Genomic DNA, 16,453 nt, shown 5'->3' with positions numbered 1-16,453 from the left:
TGACTGGTGGATTGTACAGTACTATTTAACATGTTGAGAGAGGAGAGAGGATGACTGGTGGGTTGTACAGTACTATTTAACATGCTGAGAGAGTAGAGAGGATTGACTGGTGGGTTGTACAGTACTATTTAACATGTTGAGAGAGGAGAGAGGATGACTGTGATTCTGTTAAATTATTTTCCAGGGGAAGAAAACAGTAAATCCAGCCGGTCTCTTTCAAACATTTGTCCAGAGCACAAACTGATCTGGGGTCAGGATACAATAAATGAAATAATTCCCTCCCCCCAGACGTTACTGGAGACGACCACCAGTCTGTTGAACCATGACCTCCACTGGTCCCTGTCTCACCTGCGAGCGGCGGTCAGCAGGGGGCTCCACCCCCGGCAGGACCACTGTAACATCTGTCTGCAGCAGTACAAGAGACGCCAGGACAGCCCAGATGAAATCATCATATTCAGGTCATCACCACAACATTCACATCCACATGTGTTCTCTACAACCGCTTCTGACTGGCATGTTCTGATAGAGGATGAATGGTGTCAGATCTGGTTACAGTACAGTGTTCTGATAGAGGATGAATGGTGTCAGATCTGTTTACAGTACAGTGTTCTGATAGAGGATGAATGGTGTCAGATCTGTTTACAGTACAGTGTTCTGATAGAGGATGAATGGTGTCAGATCTGTTTACAGTACAGTGTTCTGATAGAGGATGAATGGTGTCAGATCTGTTTACAGTACAGTGTTCTGATAGAGGATGAATGGTGTCAGATCTGTTTACAGTACAATGTTCTGATAGAGGATGAATGGTGTCAGATCTGTTTACAGTACAATGTTCTGATAGAGGATGAATGGTGTCAGATCTGGTTACAGTACAGTGTTCTGATAGAGGATGAATGGTGTCAGATCTGGTTACAGTACAGTGTTCTGATAGAGGATGAACGGTGTCAGATCTGGTTACAGTACAGTGTTCTGATAGAGGATGAATGGTGTCAGATCTGTTTACAGTACAATGTTCTGATAGAGGATGAATGGTGTCAGATCTGGTTACAGTACAGTGTTCTGATAGAGGATGAATGGTGTCAGATCTGGTTACAGTACAATGTTCTGATAGAGGATGAACGGTGTCAGATATGGTTACAGTACAGTGTTCTGATAGAGGATGAATGGTGTCAGATCTGTTTACAGTACAGTGTTCTGATAGAGGATGAATGGTGTCAGATCTGTTTACAGTACAGTGTTCTGATAGAGGATGAATGGTGTCAGATCTGTTTACAGTACAATGTTCTGATAGAGGATGAATGGTGTCAGATCTGTTTACAGTACAATGTTCTGATAGAGGATGAATGGTGTCAGATCTGGTTACAGTACAGTGTTCTGATAGAGGATGAATGGTGTCAGATCTGGTTACAGTACAGTGTTCTGATAGAGGATGAACGGTGTCAGATCTGGTTACAGTACAGTGTTCTGATAGAGGATGAATGGTGTCAGATCTGTTTACAGTACAATGTTCTGATAGAGGATGAATGGTGTCAGATCTGGTTACAGTACAGTGTTCTGATAGAGGATGAATGGTGTCAGATCTGGTTACAGTACAATGTTCTGATAGAGGATGAACGGTGTCAGATCTGGTTACAGTACAGTGTTCTGATAGAGGATGAACGGTGTCAGATCTGGTTACAGTACAATGTTCTGATAGAGGATGAATGGTGTCAGATCTGGTTACAGTACAATGTTCTGATAGAGGATGAACGGTGTCAGATCTGTTTACAGTACAGTGTTCTGATAGAGGATGAACGGTGTCAGATCTGGTTACAGTACAGTGTTCTGATAGAGGATGAATGGTGTCAGATCTGTTTACAGTACAATGTTCTGATGGAGGATGAACGGTGTCAGATCTGGTTACAGTACAATGTTCTGATAGAGGATGAATGGTGTCAGATCTGGTTACAGTACAATGTTCTGATAGAGGATGAACGGTGTCAGATCTGGTTACAGTACAATGTTCTGATAGAGGATGATTGGTGTCAGATCTGGTTACAGTACAATGTTCTGATAGAGGATGAACGGTGTCAGATCTGGTTACAGTACAATGTTCTGATAGAGGATGATTGGTGTCAGATCTGGTTACAGTACAATGTTCTGATAGAGGATGATTGGTGTCAGATCTGGTTACAGTACAATGTTCTGATAGAGGATGAACGGTGTCAGATCTGGTTACAGTACAATGTTCTGATAGAGGATGAACGGTGTCAGATCTGTTTACAGTACAATGTTCTGATAGAGGATGAACGGTGTCAGATCTGTTTACAGTACAATGTTCTGATAGAGGATGAATGGTGTCAGATCTGTTTACAGTACAGTGTTCTGATAGAGGATGAACGGTGTCAGATCTGTTTACAGTACAATGTTCTGATAGAGGATGAATGGTGTCAGATCTGGTTACAGTACAGTGTTCTGATAGAGGATGATTGGTGTCAGATCTGGTTACAGTACAATGTTCTGATAGAGGATGAACGGTGTCAGATCTGTTTACAGTACAATGTTCTGAACCTGTCACCTCACTGAACATTTCCCAGGCTGATGCTGTAGTGGAGTCTCTACACACGGTAATGCTGTTAACACTGTGTGTGTGTGTGTGTGTGTGTGTGTGTGTGTGTGTGTGTGTGTGTGTGTGTTGTAGCTGCGGCCATCTGTACCACTGCCAGTGTCTGCAGCGGAAGGGGAGTGGCCACGCGGAGCCCAGGCTGCTGCAGGTCTGGAGCTGCTACAAGTGTCTCTCCTCACAGAGAGGGAGGGGCGGGGTCACCACGGAGACCGGGAGGGGGCGGACCACCTCCCTCGCACAGGTCAGTCAGTGACATCACACAGAGTATGACCTCTGACCTGTTAATGGGGTTGGTTGGTTGTGTGTTATTTTATAGTAGCTGCTCGTGAGAGGGGGAGGAGAGACAGGCTATGTGCACACTGTCCACAAAATGAGGTGGAAACTGAGCTGCACTTCCTAACCTCCTGCCAAATGTATGACCATATTAGAGACACATATTTCCCTCAGATTACACAGATCCACAAAGAATTTGAAAACAAACCCGATTTTGATAAACTCCCATATCTACTGGGTGAAATACCACAGTGTGCCATCACAGCAGCAAGATTTGTGACCTGTTGCCACAAGAAAAGGGCAACCAGTGAAGAACAAACACCATTGTAAATACAACCCATATTTCTGCTTATTTATTTTCCCTTTTGTACTTTAACCATTTGTACATTGTTACAACACTGTATATATACATAACATGACATTTGTAATATGACAGAGAGAGTAGGGTGGGGGAGAGGCAGAGAGAGTCGATGGGGGAGGGGGAGAGAGTTGAGTGAGGAGGGGGAGAGCAAGTTGAGAGGGGGAGGGGAAGGGGAGGGGAGAGTAACCTTTAGAGAAGCAACACACACAGCTCTCTCTTCCTCCATCTGTCTGTCACTTCATTCTGTTTCCTGATGGACACGTCTCTTGTTGTTTCAGACCAAAGTGACGTCCAGGGAAGCAGGGGAAGAAGGGAGAAAGGTGAGGCATGTTGGGGGGTAGCCTCTCATAGGAGCATCCAGACAGCCTCTCATAGGAGCATCCAGACAGCCTCTCATAGGAGCATCCAGACAGCCTCTCATAGGAGCATCCAGACAGCCTCTCATAGGAGCATCCAGACAGCCTCTCATAGGAGCATCCAGACAGCCTCTCATAGGAGCATCCAGACAGCCTCTCATAGGAGCATCCAGACAGCCTCTCATAGGAGCATCCAGACAGCCTCTCATAGGAGCATCCAGACAGCCTCTCATAGGAGCATCCAGACAGCCTCTCATAGGAGCATCCAGACAGCCTCTCATAGGAGCATCCAGACAGCCTCTCATAGGAGCATCCAGACAGCCTCTCATAGGAGCATCCAGACAGCCTCTCATAGGAGCATCCAGACAGCCTCTCATAGGAGCATCCAGACAGCCTCTCATAGGAGCAGCCAGACAGCCTCTCATAGGAGCAGCCAGACAGCCTCTCATAGGAGCATCCAGACAGCCTCTCATAGGAGCATCCAGACAGCCTCTCATAGGAGCATCCAGACAGCCTCTCATAGGAGCATCCAGACAGCCTCTCATAGGAGCATCCAGACAGCCTCTCATAGGAGCATCCAGACAGCCTCTCATAGGAGCAGCCAGACAGCCTCTCATAGGAGCATCCAGACAGCCTCTCATAGGAGCATCCAGACAGCCTCTCATAGGAGCATCCAGACAGCCTCTCATAGGAGCATCCAGACAGCCTCTCATAGGAGCATCCAGACAGCCTCTCATAGGAGCATCCAGACAGCCTCTCATAGGAGCATCCAGACAGCCTCTCATAGGAGCATCCAGACAGCCTCTCATAGGAGCATCCTGTCTGTCTGTCTGTCTCTGTCTCTGTCTCTGTCTGTCTGTCTGTCTGTCTGTGTCTATTTCTCTCAATTCAAATTCAATTTAAGGGTTTTATTGGCATGGGAAACATGTTTACATTGCCTTTAGCAAGTGAAGTAGGTAATAAACAAAAGTGAAATAAACAATACAAAAATCTCTATCTCTGGCTTACTCTCCTTTCTCTCTTCTCTCTCTCTCTCTCTCTCTCTCTCTCTCTCTCTCTCTCTCTGGCTTACTCTCTCCTTTCTCTCTCTCACTCTCTCCTTTTTCTCTCTCTCTCTGGCTTACTCTCTCTCTCTGGCTTACTCTCTAATTTCTCTCTCCTCTCTCTCTCGCTCTCTCCTTTTTCTCTCTCTCTCTCTGGCTTACTCTCTCTCTCTCTTCCCCTCTTGCTCTTTCTCTTAGTCTCTCTCTCACACTCTATTTCTGTCTTTCACCTACTTAGTCTATATCAACAGCCCTTCCCTCCAGGAGAAAATACAGAACAGTGATTAGTGGTGGTGTTTTCTCCAGCTAGCTGTGTGTCTGACTGTAGCAGACCATTCTGCCATCTGAATGGCGTGTAATTGGTTTATTCAAATTAGTTGTCTAGTAAATAAATATCCAAACACTGAGCGGCTGAGTTTAATGAAGGTTCTGGAAACACTCTCTCTCTCTCGCTCGCGCTCTCTCTGAGTGGCTGAGTTTAATGAAGGTTCTGGAAACACTCAATCACTTCTCTCTCTCCCCTATGCTTTCTCTCTCACTTTCTCTCGCTCTCTCATCGCTCTCTCTTGCTTTCTTAGTCGCTCGTCTCTTTCTCTCTCTCTCTCTCTCTCTCTCTCTCTCTCTCTCTCTCTCTCTCTTTCTTAGTCGCTCGTCTCTCTCTCTTAGTCGCTCGTCTCTCTTACTCTCTCTCTCTTTCTTAGTCGCTCGTCTCTCTCTCTCTCTTTCTTAGTCGCTCGTCTCTCTTACTCTCTCTCTCTCTCTCTCTCTCTCTCTCTCTCTCTCTCTCTTTCTTAGTCGCTCGTCTCTCTCTCTCTCTCTCTCTCTCTCTCTTTCTTAGTCGCTCGTCTCTCTTACTCTCTCAATTGAATTCTCTCACTGTTTATCTGTTAGTTATTTTCTCTCTGTTGTCCAGACTGTGGTGGCCTTGTGAAGATGACTGTTATGTGACACTAGATAGCTGGATGTTATTGACTCTGTCTGTGTCCCAAATCGACCATGTTCCCTACGTAGTGCACGACAAACATACTGCACTCTATAGGTAATCGGGAGCATCCATTTGGGACGCAGACTATCTGTGGTGCCGGGTGGTAATTATGACAGTGACGTCCAGCAGGCTCTCGGTCATAACCTGTTAATCCACCATGACTCATTTTAATCAGGTTACCACCACAGCAAGACCCTCACACACAGCATACACACAGCATACACCATACACACACCATACACACACCATACACACACACGGCATACACACGGCATACACACAGCATACACCATACACACACCATACACACACACGGCATACACACGGCAAACACACACACCACACACACACAGCATACACACACACAGCATACACACACACAGCATACACACACACACAGCATACACACACACAGCACACACACACAGCATACACACACAGCATACACACACCATGCATACACCATGCATACACCATGCATACACCATGCATAGACACAGCATAGACACAGCATAGACACAGCATAGACACAGCATAGACACAGCATACACACACACAGCATACACACACACAGCATACACACACAGCATACACACACAGCATACACACACAGCATACACACACAGCATACACACACCATGCATACACCCAGCATAGACACAGCATAGACACAGCATAGACACAGCATAGACACAGCATAGACACACCACACACACAGCATACACACACACAGCATACACACATACAGCATACACACAGTATACACACAGCATACATACACACAGCATACACACACAGCATAGACACAGCATCTCTTACTCTCTCTCTCTCTCTCTCTCTCTCTCTCTCTCTCTCTCTCTCTTTCTTAGTCGCTCGTCTCTCTCTCTCTCTCTCTCTCTCTCTCTCTCTCTCTCTCTCTCTTTCTTAGTCGCTCGTCTCTCTCTCTCTCTCTCTCTCTCTCTCTCTCTCTTTCTTAGTCGCTCGTCTCTCTTACTCTCTCAATTGAATTCTCTCACTGTTTATCTGTTAGTTATTTTCTCTCTGTTGTCCAGACTGTGGTGGCCTTGTGAAGATGACTGTTATGTGACACTAGATAGCTGGATGTTATTGACTCTGTCTGTGTCCCAAATCGACCATGTTCCCTACGTAGTGCACGACAAACATACTGCACTCTATAGGTAATCGGGAGCATCCATTTGGGACGCAGACTATCTGTGGTGCCGGGTGGTAATTATGACAGTGACGTCCAGCAGGCTCTCGGTCATAACCTGTTAATCCACCATGACTCATTTTAATCAGGTTACCACCACAGCAAGACCCTCACACACACCATACACACAGCATACACACAGCATACACACAGCATACACACAGCATACACACAGCATACACACAGCATACACACAGCATACACACAGCATACACACAGCATACACACAGCATACACACAGCATACACACAGCATACACACAGCATACACACAGCATAGACACAGCATACACACAGCATACACACAGCATACACACAACATACACACAACATACACACAGCATACACACACCATACACACACCATACACACACCATACACACACCATACACACACCATACACACACCATACACACACCATACACACACACGGCATACACACAGCATACACCATACACACACCATACACACACACGGCATACACACGGCAAACACACACACCACACACACACAGCATACACACACACAGCATACACACACACAGCATACACACACACAGCATACACACACAGCATACACACACAGCATACACACACCATGCATACACCATGCATACACATTTACATTTACATTTAAGTCATTTAGCAGACGCTCTTATCCAGAGCGACTTACAAATTGGAAAGTTCATACATATTCATCCTGGTCCCCCCGTGGGGAATGAACCCACAACCCTGGCGTTGCAAGCGCCATGCTCTACCAACTGAGCCACACGGGACCACGTGTGGCTCAGACCACGTGTGTATACACCATGCATACACACAGCATAGACACAGCATAGACACAGCATAGACACAGCATAGACACAGCATAGACACAGCATAGACACAGCATACACACACACAGCATACACACACACAGCATACACACACACAGCATACACACACAGCATACACACACAGCATACACACACAGCATACACACACAGCATACACACACCATGCATACACCCAGCATAGACACAGCATAGACACAGCATAGACACAGCATAGACACAGCATAGACACAGCATAGACACAGCATAGACACACCACACACACACACAGCATACACACATACAGCATACACACAGCATACATACACACAGCATACACACAGCATACACACACAGCATACACACACAGCATACACACACAGCATACACACACAGCATACACACATAGCATACACACACCATGCATACACCATGCATACACCATGCATACACCATGCATACACCATGCATACACCATGCATACACCATGCATACACCATGCATACACACAGCATAGACACAGCATAGACACAGCATAGACACAGCATACACACAGCATAGACACAGCATAGACACAGCATAGACACACCACACACACAGCATACACACACACAGCATACACACACACAGCATACACACATACAGCATACACACATACATACACACAGCATACACACACACAGCATACACACACACAGCATACACACACACAGCATACACACACCATGCATACACACACCATGCATACACACACCATGCATACACACACACCATGCATACACACACCATGCATACACACAGCATAGACACAGCATACACACACCATACACAAACAAGCCTACACACACTCATTCGCTGTAACTATGACATACAAACTAAAACATTGAAAATAGAATATTAACACATACACAACCACAGAGAAATCCAGTGCCTGCAGAAAGTATTCACACCCCTTATTCCACATCATGTCGCGTTACAGCCTGAATTCCAAATGGATTAAATTGACATTTTAGCTAATTTGTTGAAAATGCAATACATAAATATCTAATTTACATAAGTATTCTAACCCTTTGTTTTGTCACTCCACATTGAGCTCAGGTGGATCCAATTTCCTTTGATCAGCCTTGATTGGAGTCCACCTGGGACCAATTCAATTGTTTGGACATGATTTAGAAAGACACACACCTGTCTCTATATAAGGAGTTGACAGTGCAGGAACTATACCATGAAGTCAGAGGAACTGGAGGAACTGTCCCTAGATCTCACGGATAGAACTGTGATGAATCAGATCCACTATATAGTCAGTTTGTCAAATTTCTCCCCACCTAGAGCTGTCCCGGTCTACTGTAAGTTCTGTTATTGTGAAGTGGAAATGTCTAGGAGCACAGGCTGAAGCGCGTAGCGCATAAAAATTGTCTGTCCTCGGTTGCAACACTCACTACCGAGTCCAAACTGCCTCTGGAAGCAACGTCAGCACAAGAACTGTTCGTCGGGAGCTTCATGAAATGGATTTCTGTGGCCCTGTGCACAAAGCAAGGTCCATATAGAAATGGTTCGTCGCGATCGGTGTGGAAGAACTTGACTGGCCTGCACAGAGCCCTGACCTCAACCCCATCAAACACCTTTAGGATGAATTGGAATGCCAAGCTGCGAACCAGACCTTATCGCCCCAACATCAGTGCCCGTCTTCAATAATGCTCTTGTGGCTGAATGGAAGCAAGACTCTGCCTAGAGCTGGCCGTCCGACCAAACTGAGCAACCGGACAAGAAGGACCATGGTCAGGGAGGTGACCAAAAACCCAATGAACACTCTGACATTACTACAGCGTTCCTTGGCTGAGTTGGGAGAACCTGCCAGAATGACAACAGTCTCTACAGAACCTTTCCAATCTGGGCTTTATGGGAGAGTGGCCAGACGGAAGCCACTCCTGAGAAAGAGGCACATGACAGCACACCTGGAGTTTGCAAAAAGGACTGTGAAAGACAGAGCATGAGGCAAAAGGTTCGGTGGTCTGATCAGACTGAAATTGAACTCTTTGGTCTGAATGCAAAGCGCTATGTCTGGAGAGAACCAGGCACAGCTCATCACTCGTCTCACATCATCCCTACCGTGAAGCATGGTGGTGGCAGCATCATACTATGGGGATGCTTTTCAGCGGCAGGGACTGGGAGACTGGTAAGGATAGAGGGAACAATGAATGGAGCCAAATACAGGCAAATCCTTGATGAGAACCTGCTTCACAGTGCAAACAACCTTGGATTGGGGCGAAGATTTCCGTTCCAACAGGACAATGACCCCAAGCATACAGCCATAGCAACACTGGAATGACTTCAGAACTAGAATGTGAAAGTCCTTGAGTGGCCCAGCCAAAGCCCAGACTTGAATCACATTGAAAGTCCTTGAGTGGCCCAGCAGAAGCCCAGACTTGAAGCCCATTGAGAACTTGTGGAAAGACTTGAAGATTGCTGTTCACCGCCGCTTTCCATCTAACTTAACAGAGCTTGAGACTTCCCCAAGATGACTCAAAGCTGATCCAGACTTCCCCAAAATGACTCAAAGCTGATCCAGACTTCCCCAAGATGACTCAAAGCTGATCCAGACTTCCCCAAGATGACTCAAAGCTGATCCAGACTTCCCCAAGATGACTCAAAGCTGATCCAGACTTCCCCAAGATGACTCAAAGCTGATCCAGACTTCCCCAAGATGACTCAAAGCTGATCCAGACTTCCCCAAGATGACTCAAAGCTGATCCAGACTTCCCCAAGACGACTCAAAGCTGATCCAGACTTCCCCAAAACGACTCAAAGCTGATCCAGACTTCCCCAAAACGACTCAAAGCTGATCCAGACTTCCCCAAAACGACTCAAAGCTGATCCAGACTTCCCCAAAACAACTCAAAGCTGATCCAGACTTCCCCAAAATGACTCAAAGCTGATCCAGACTTCCCCAAAACGACTCAAAGCTGATCCAGACTTCCCCAAAATGACTCAAAGCTGATCCAGACTTCCCCAAAACGACTCAAAGCTGATCCAGACTTCCCCAAAACGACTCAAAGCTGATCCAGACATCCCCAAAACGACTCAAAGCTGATCCAGACTTCCCCAAAACGACTCAAAGCTGCAATCGCCACCAAAGGTGCTTTTACAAAGTATTGACCCAGGTGTGAATACTTATATAAATTAATTTTCTGTATTTTAAAAATCAAAATAAATTCATGGTGTATTGTGTGTAGATGGGTGAGAGAGAACAAATCAATGTAATCCATTTAGAATTCAGGCTGTAACACAACAACATACAGACTAAGTCAAGGGAAATTAACACTTTCTGATCCATCACACTATCAGTGCTTTGCTGTTCACCGTCCCAGAATCCCTCACATCTCTCTATCTCTCTCTGTCAGCGTTTGAAAATGTCATCTCACCAATCAGACAACACGAACACACACATCTGTTTAGCCTCCAGTCAACGTTGTAAATGTCACTTCTACCCTGCATTTATCTTAAATAACTCTGACTTTTCAAACCAGATTATCTTTCTCTTGTTCCTCGTTGCCGTTCAGCCAATCTTCATGCAGGTCACGTTTGATGGGTTTTTCCTCAGGCGCTGGCATTTTACAGTTATTAAAAAGATCCAAATCACCAGAGGGCCGTGGAAACAATTATTGTTTTATTCTGTTATTTTTTGGTTAATTGAAGCCTGTCAACAGTGGAAGTCTTTGGAGCTTCTATAGTGTCCGAGAGATGTGGATAGTGTCCTGGAGATGTGGATAGTGTCCTGGAGATGTGGATAGTGTCCTGGAGATGTGGATGGTGTCCTGGAGACGTGGATGGTGTCCTGGAGACGTGGATGATGTCCTGGAGACGTGGATAGTGTCCTGGAGACGTGGACAGTGTCCTGGAGACGTGGATAGTGTCCTGGAGACGTGGATAGTGTCCTGGAGACGTGGATAGTGTCCTGGAGACGTGGATAGTGTCCTGGAGATGTGGATAGTGTCCTGGAGATGTGGATAGTGTCCTGGAGATGTGGATAGTGTCTGAGAGATGTGGATAGTGTCCTAGAGATGAAAGATGTGAAAAGTGTCCTAGAGATGAGGGACGTTGATAATAGTGTCCTAGACATGAGAGACGTGCATAGTGTCCGAGAGACGTGGATAGTGTCCTAGAGACGAGAGACGGGGATAGTGTCCTAGAGATGAGACATGTGGATAGTGTCCTAGAGACGAGAGACGGGGATAGTGTCCTAGAGATGAGGGCCGTGGATAATAGTGTCCTAGAGATGAGACATGTGGATAGTGTCCTAGAGATGAGACGTGGATAGTGTCCTAGAGATGAGACATGTGGATAGTGTCCTAGAGATGAGGGACGGGGATAGTGTCCTAGAGACGAGAGACGGGGATAGTGTCCTAGAGACGAGAGACGGGGATAGTGTCCTAGAGACGAGAGACGGGGATAGTGTCCTAGAGATGAGGGACGTGGATAATAGTGTCCTAGAGACGAGAGACGGGGATAGTGTCCTAGAGACGAGAGACGGGGATAGTGTCCTAGAGACGAGAGACGGGATAGTGTCCTAGAGATGAGGGACGTGGATAATAGTGTCCTAGAGATGAGGGACGTGGATAATAGTGTCCTAGAGATGAGGGACGTGGATAATAGTGTCCTAGAGATGAGGGACGTGGATAATAGTGTCCTAGAGACGAGAGACGGGGATAGTGTCCTAGAGACGAGAGACGGGGATAGTGTCCTAGAGATGAGGGACGTGGATAATAGTGTCCTAGAGACGAGAGACGGGGATAGTGTCCGAGAGACGGGGATAGTGTCCTAGAGACGAGAGACGGGGATAGTGTCCTAGAGACGAGAGACTGGGATAGTGTCCTAGAGACGAGAGACTGGGATAGTGTCCTAGAGACGAGAGACTGGGATAGTGTCCTAGAGACGAGAGACGGGGATAGTGTCCTAGAGACGAGAGACGGGGATAGTGTCCTAGAGACGGGGATAGTGTCCTAGAGACGAGAGACGGGGATAGTGTCCTAGAGACGAGAGACGGGGATAGTGTCCTAGAGACGAGAGACGGGGATAGTGTCCTAGAGACGAGAGACGGGGATAGTGTCCTAGAGTCGAGAGACGGGGATAGTGTCCTAGAGATGAGGGACGTGGATAATAGTGTCCTAGAGACGAGAGACGGGGATAGTGTCCTAGAGATGAGAGACGGGGATAGTGTCCTAGAGACGAGAGACGGGGATAGTGTCCTAGAGATGAGGGACGTGGATAATAGTGTCCTAGAGACGAGAGACGGGGATAGTGTCCGAGAGACGGGGATAGTGTCCTAGAGACGAGAGACGGGGATAGTGTCCTAGAGACGAGAGACGGGGATAGTGTCCTAGAGACGAGAGACTGGGATAGTGTCCTAGAGACGAGAGACTGGGATAGTGTCCTAGAGACGAGAGACGGGGATAGTGTCCTAGAGACGAGAGACGGGGATAGTGTCCTAGAGACGAGAGACGGGGATAGTGTCCTAGAGACGAGAGACTGGGATAGTGTCCTAGAGACGAGAGACGGGGATAGTGTCCTAGAGACGAGAGACGGGGATAGTGTCCTAGAGACGAGAGACGGGGATAGTGTCCTAGAGACGAGAGACGGGGATAGTGTCCTAGAGACGAGAGACGGGGATAGTGTCCTAGAGACGAGAGACTGGGATAGTGCCCTAGAGACGAGAGACTGGGATAGTGTCCTAGAGACGAGAGACGGGGATAGTGTCCTAGAGACGAGAGACGGGGATAGTGTCCTAGAGACGAGAGACGGGGATAGTGTCCTAGAGACGAGAGACGGGGATAGTGTCCTAGAGACGAGAGACGGGGATAGTGTCCTAGAGATGAGGGACGTGGATAATAGTGTCCTAGAGACGAGAGACGGGGATAGTGTCCGAGAGACGGGGATAGTGTCCTAGAGACGAGAGACGGGGATAGTGTCCTAGAGACGAGAGACGGGCATAGTGTCCTAGAGACGAGAGACTGGGATAGTGTCCTAGAGACGAGAGACTGGGATAGTGTCCTAGAGACGAGAGACGGGGATAGTGTCCTAGAGACGAGAGACGGGGATAGTGTCCTAGAGACGAGAGACGGGGATAGTGTCCTAGAGACGAGAGACTGGGATAGTGTCCTAGAGACGAGAGACGGGGATAGTGTCCTAGAGACGAGAGACGGGGATAGTGTCCTAGAGACGAGAGACGGGGATAGTGTCCTAGAGACGAGAGACGGGGATAGTGTCCTAGAGTCGAGAGACGGGGATAGTGTCCTAGAGTCGAGAGACGGGGATAGTGTCCTAGAGACGAGAGACGGGGATAGTGTCCTATAGAGATACCAGAGATCCCATATAAGACGTTTAATAGATGAGTGTTTTATTTCATTCTGTGGGGGATAATTCATGTAGAGCTGAACTCTACCCTGTTCTTATACATTTCACAACCCTTAAATCAACCATATAACCAATCAGCCAACGTCTGTGGCTGATCCATGTTGCTGTGTTGTGGCTGATCCATGTTGCTGTGTTGTGTTGTGGCTGATCCATGTTGCTGTGTTGTGTTGTGGCTGATCCATGTTGCTGTGTTGTGGCTGATCCATGTTGCTGTGTTGTGGCTGATCCATGTTGCTGTGATGTGTTGTGGCTGATCCATGTTGCTGTGTTGTGGCTGATCCATGCTGATGTGTTGTGGCTGATCCATGCTGATGTGTTGTGGCTGATCCATGCTGATGTGTTGTGGCTGATCCATGCTGATGTGTTGTGGCTGATCCATGTTGCTGTGTTGTGGCTGATCCATGTTGATGTGTTGTGGCTGATCCATGTTGATGTGTTGTGGCTGATCCATGTTGATGTGTTGTGGCTGTTCCATGTTGCTGTGATGTGTTGTGGCTGATCCATGCTGATGTGTTGTGGCTGATCCATGCTGATGTGTTGTGGCTGATCCATGCTGATGTGTTGTGGCTGATCCATGTTGCTGTGTTGTGGCTGATCCATGTTGATGTGTTGTGGCTGATCCATGTTGCTGTGATGTGTTGTGGCTGATCCATTCTGATGTGTTGTGGCTGATCCATGCTGATGTGTTGTGTTGTGGCTGATCCATGTTGATGTGTTGTGGCTGATCCAGGCTGATGTGTTGTGGCTGATCCAGGCTGATGTGTTGTGGCTGATCCAGGCTGATGTGTTGTGGCTGATCCATGCTGATGTGTTGTGGCTGATCCATGCTGATGTGGCTGATCCAGGCTGATGTGTTGTGGCTGATCCATGCTGATGTGTTGTGGCTGATCCATGCTGATGTGTTGTAGGTGTTTGCTGAGACCACATTGGACCCCCAGCAGAGTCAGTCCTGGGACCAGCTACGATGTCTCTACAGAGGACCTTCCAGGGTAGGTCTGCTACTCCTTTCTGGGTTTCTCTGTCTCCTCTCTCGCCTCGCCTCTCATTTTATTTTTCTTTCTGCATTGAAACATGGAAGGCGTCACTGTCAGTAAGTGGATAGACTAAAGGATTAGCTAGCATCAATACTTCCTATAGCTGACTGGACTTTGAATAATGATGGAGAGAGACAGGCAGGCAGAGAGACAGACAGGCAGGCAGAGAGACAGACAGGCAGGCAGGCAGAGAGACAGACAGGCAGGCAGGCAGAGAGATAGACAGGCAGGCAGGCAGAGAGATAGACAGGCAGGCAGGCAGAGAGACAGACAGGCATGCAGGCAGAGAGACAGACAGGCAGGCAGGCAGAGAGACAGACAGACAGGCAGGCAGGCAGAGAGACAGACAGACAGGCAGGCAGGCAGAGAGACAGACAGGCAGGCAGGCAGAGAGACAGACAGGCAGGCAGGCAGAGAGACAGACAGGCAGGCAGGCAGAGAGACAGACAGGCAGGCAGGCAGAGAGACAGACAGGCAGGCAGGCAGGCAGGCAGGCAGAGAGACGGACAGACAGGCCGAGAGAGAGAGGCAGAGAGAGAGCGAGGGAGACCATTTAACTCTGTGATCACTTGTTTCCTCCTCTGACAGAGAGGACAGTACTGTTGGAGAGAATGATCTACTACCTCTCTTCCTCTACCATCCTTCTGTTCTGTTCAGGGGAAATATCCTCCTCCCTTCTCTCCTCTCTTCCTCTACCATCCTTCTGTTCTGTTCAGGGGAAATATCCTTCCTCCTTCTCTCCTCTCTTCCTCTACCATCCTTCTGTTCTGTTCAGGGGAAATGTCTCTCTCCTCCCTTCCTCTCCTTATCCCTCCACTCCTCTCCTCCCTCTTTCCGTATCCCTCCATTCCTCTCCTCTCTTCTCTCCCTCTCCTTCCCTCCCACTCCTCTCCTCCCTCTCTTCCCTCCCTCTCCACTCCTCTCCTCCCTCCCTCTCCACTCCTTTCCTCCCTCCCTCTCCTGATCACTCCTCTCCTCCCTCCCTCTCCTGATCACTCCTCTCCTCCCTCCCTCTCCTTATCCCTCCTCTCCTCCCTCCCTCTCCTGATCACTCCTCTCCTCCCTCCCTCTCCTGATCCCTCCTCTCCTCCCTCCCTCTCCTGATCCCTCCTCTCCTCCCTCCCTCTCCTGATCCCTCCTCTCCTCCCTCCCTCTCCGGATCCCTCCTCTCCTCCCTCCCTCTCCTGATCCCTCCTCTCCTCCCTCCCTCTCCTGATCCCTCCTCTCCTCCCTCCCTCTCCTGATCCCTCCTCTCCTCCCTCCCTCTCCTGATCCCTCCTCTCCTCCCTCCCTCTCCTGATCCCTCCTCTCCTCCCTCCCTCTCCTGATCCCTCCTCTCCTCCCTCCCTCTCCCTATTTTCCCTC

At 48.0% G+C, this 16,453-nt stretch overlaps 1 protein-coding gene across 5 annotated transcripts in view; it reads left to right on the top strand.

Annotated features, from left to right (window-relative positions):
• The window catches only part of vps8 (VPS8 subunit of CORVET complex), a 97,420-nt gene that overhangs the window by 73,349 nt on the left and 7,618 nt on the right, over positions 1 to 16,453 (top strand). For all 5 annotated transcript variants that reach the window (XM_071330845.1, XM_071330849.1, XM_071330844.1 and 2 more), the window contains 4 exons: positions 289 to 458; positions 2,681 to 2,846; positions 3,518 to 3,559; positions 14,963 to 15,043. In XM_071330845.1, coding sequence (XP_071186946.1) covers positions 289 to 458; positions 2,681 to 2,846; positions 3,518 to 3,559; positions 14,963 to 15,043 — 459 coding nt within the window. The remainder of the gene's footprint in view (positions 1 to 288; positions 459 to 2,680; positions 2,847 to 3,517; positions 3,560 to 14,962; positions 15,044 to 16,453) is intronic.

The sequence above is a fragment of the Salvelinus alpinus genome, chromosome 10, assembly GCF_045679555.1.
Source record: "Salvelinus alpinus chromosome 10, SLU_Salpinus.1, whole genome shotgun sequence".
NCBI lineage: Eukaryota > Metazoa > Chordata > Actinopteri > Salmoniformes > Salmonidae > Salvelinus > Salvelinus alpinus.
Note: the sequence above shows the minus strand (reverse complement) of the source record. Positions and strands in the feature narration are given on the sequence as shown.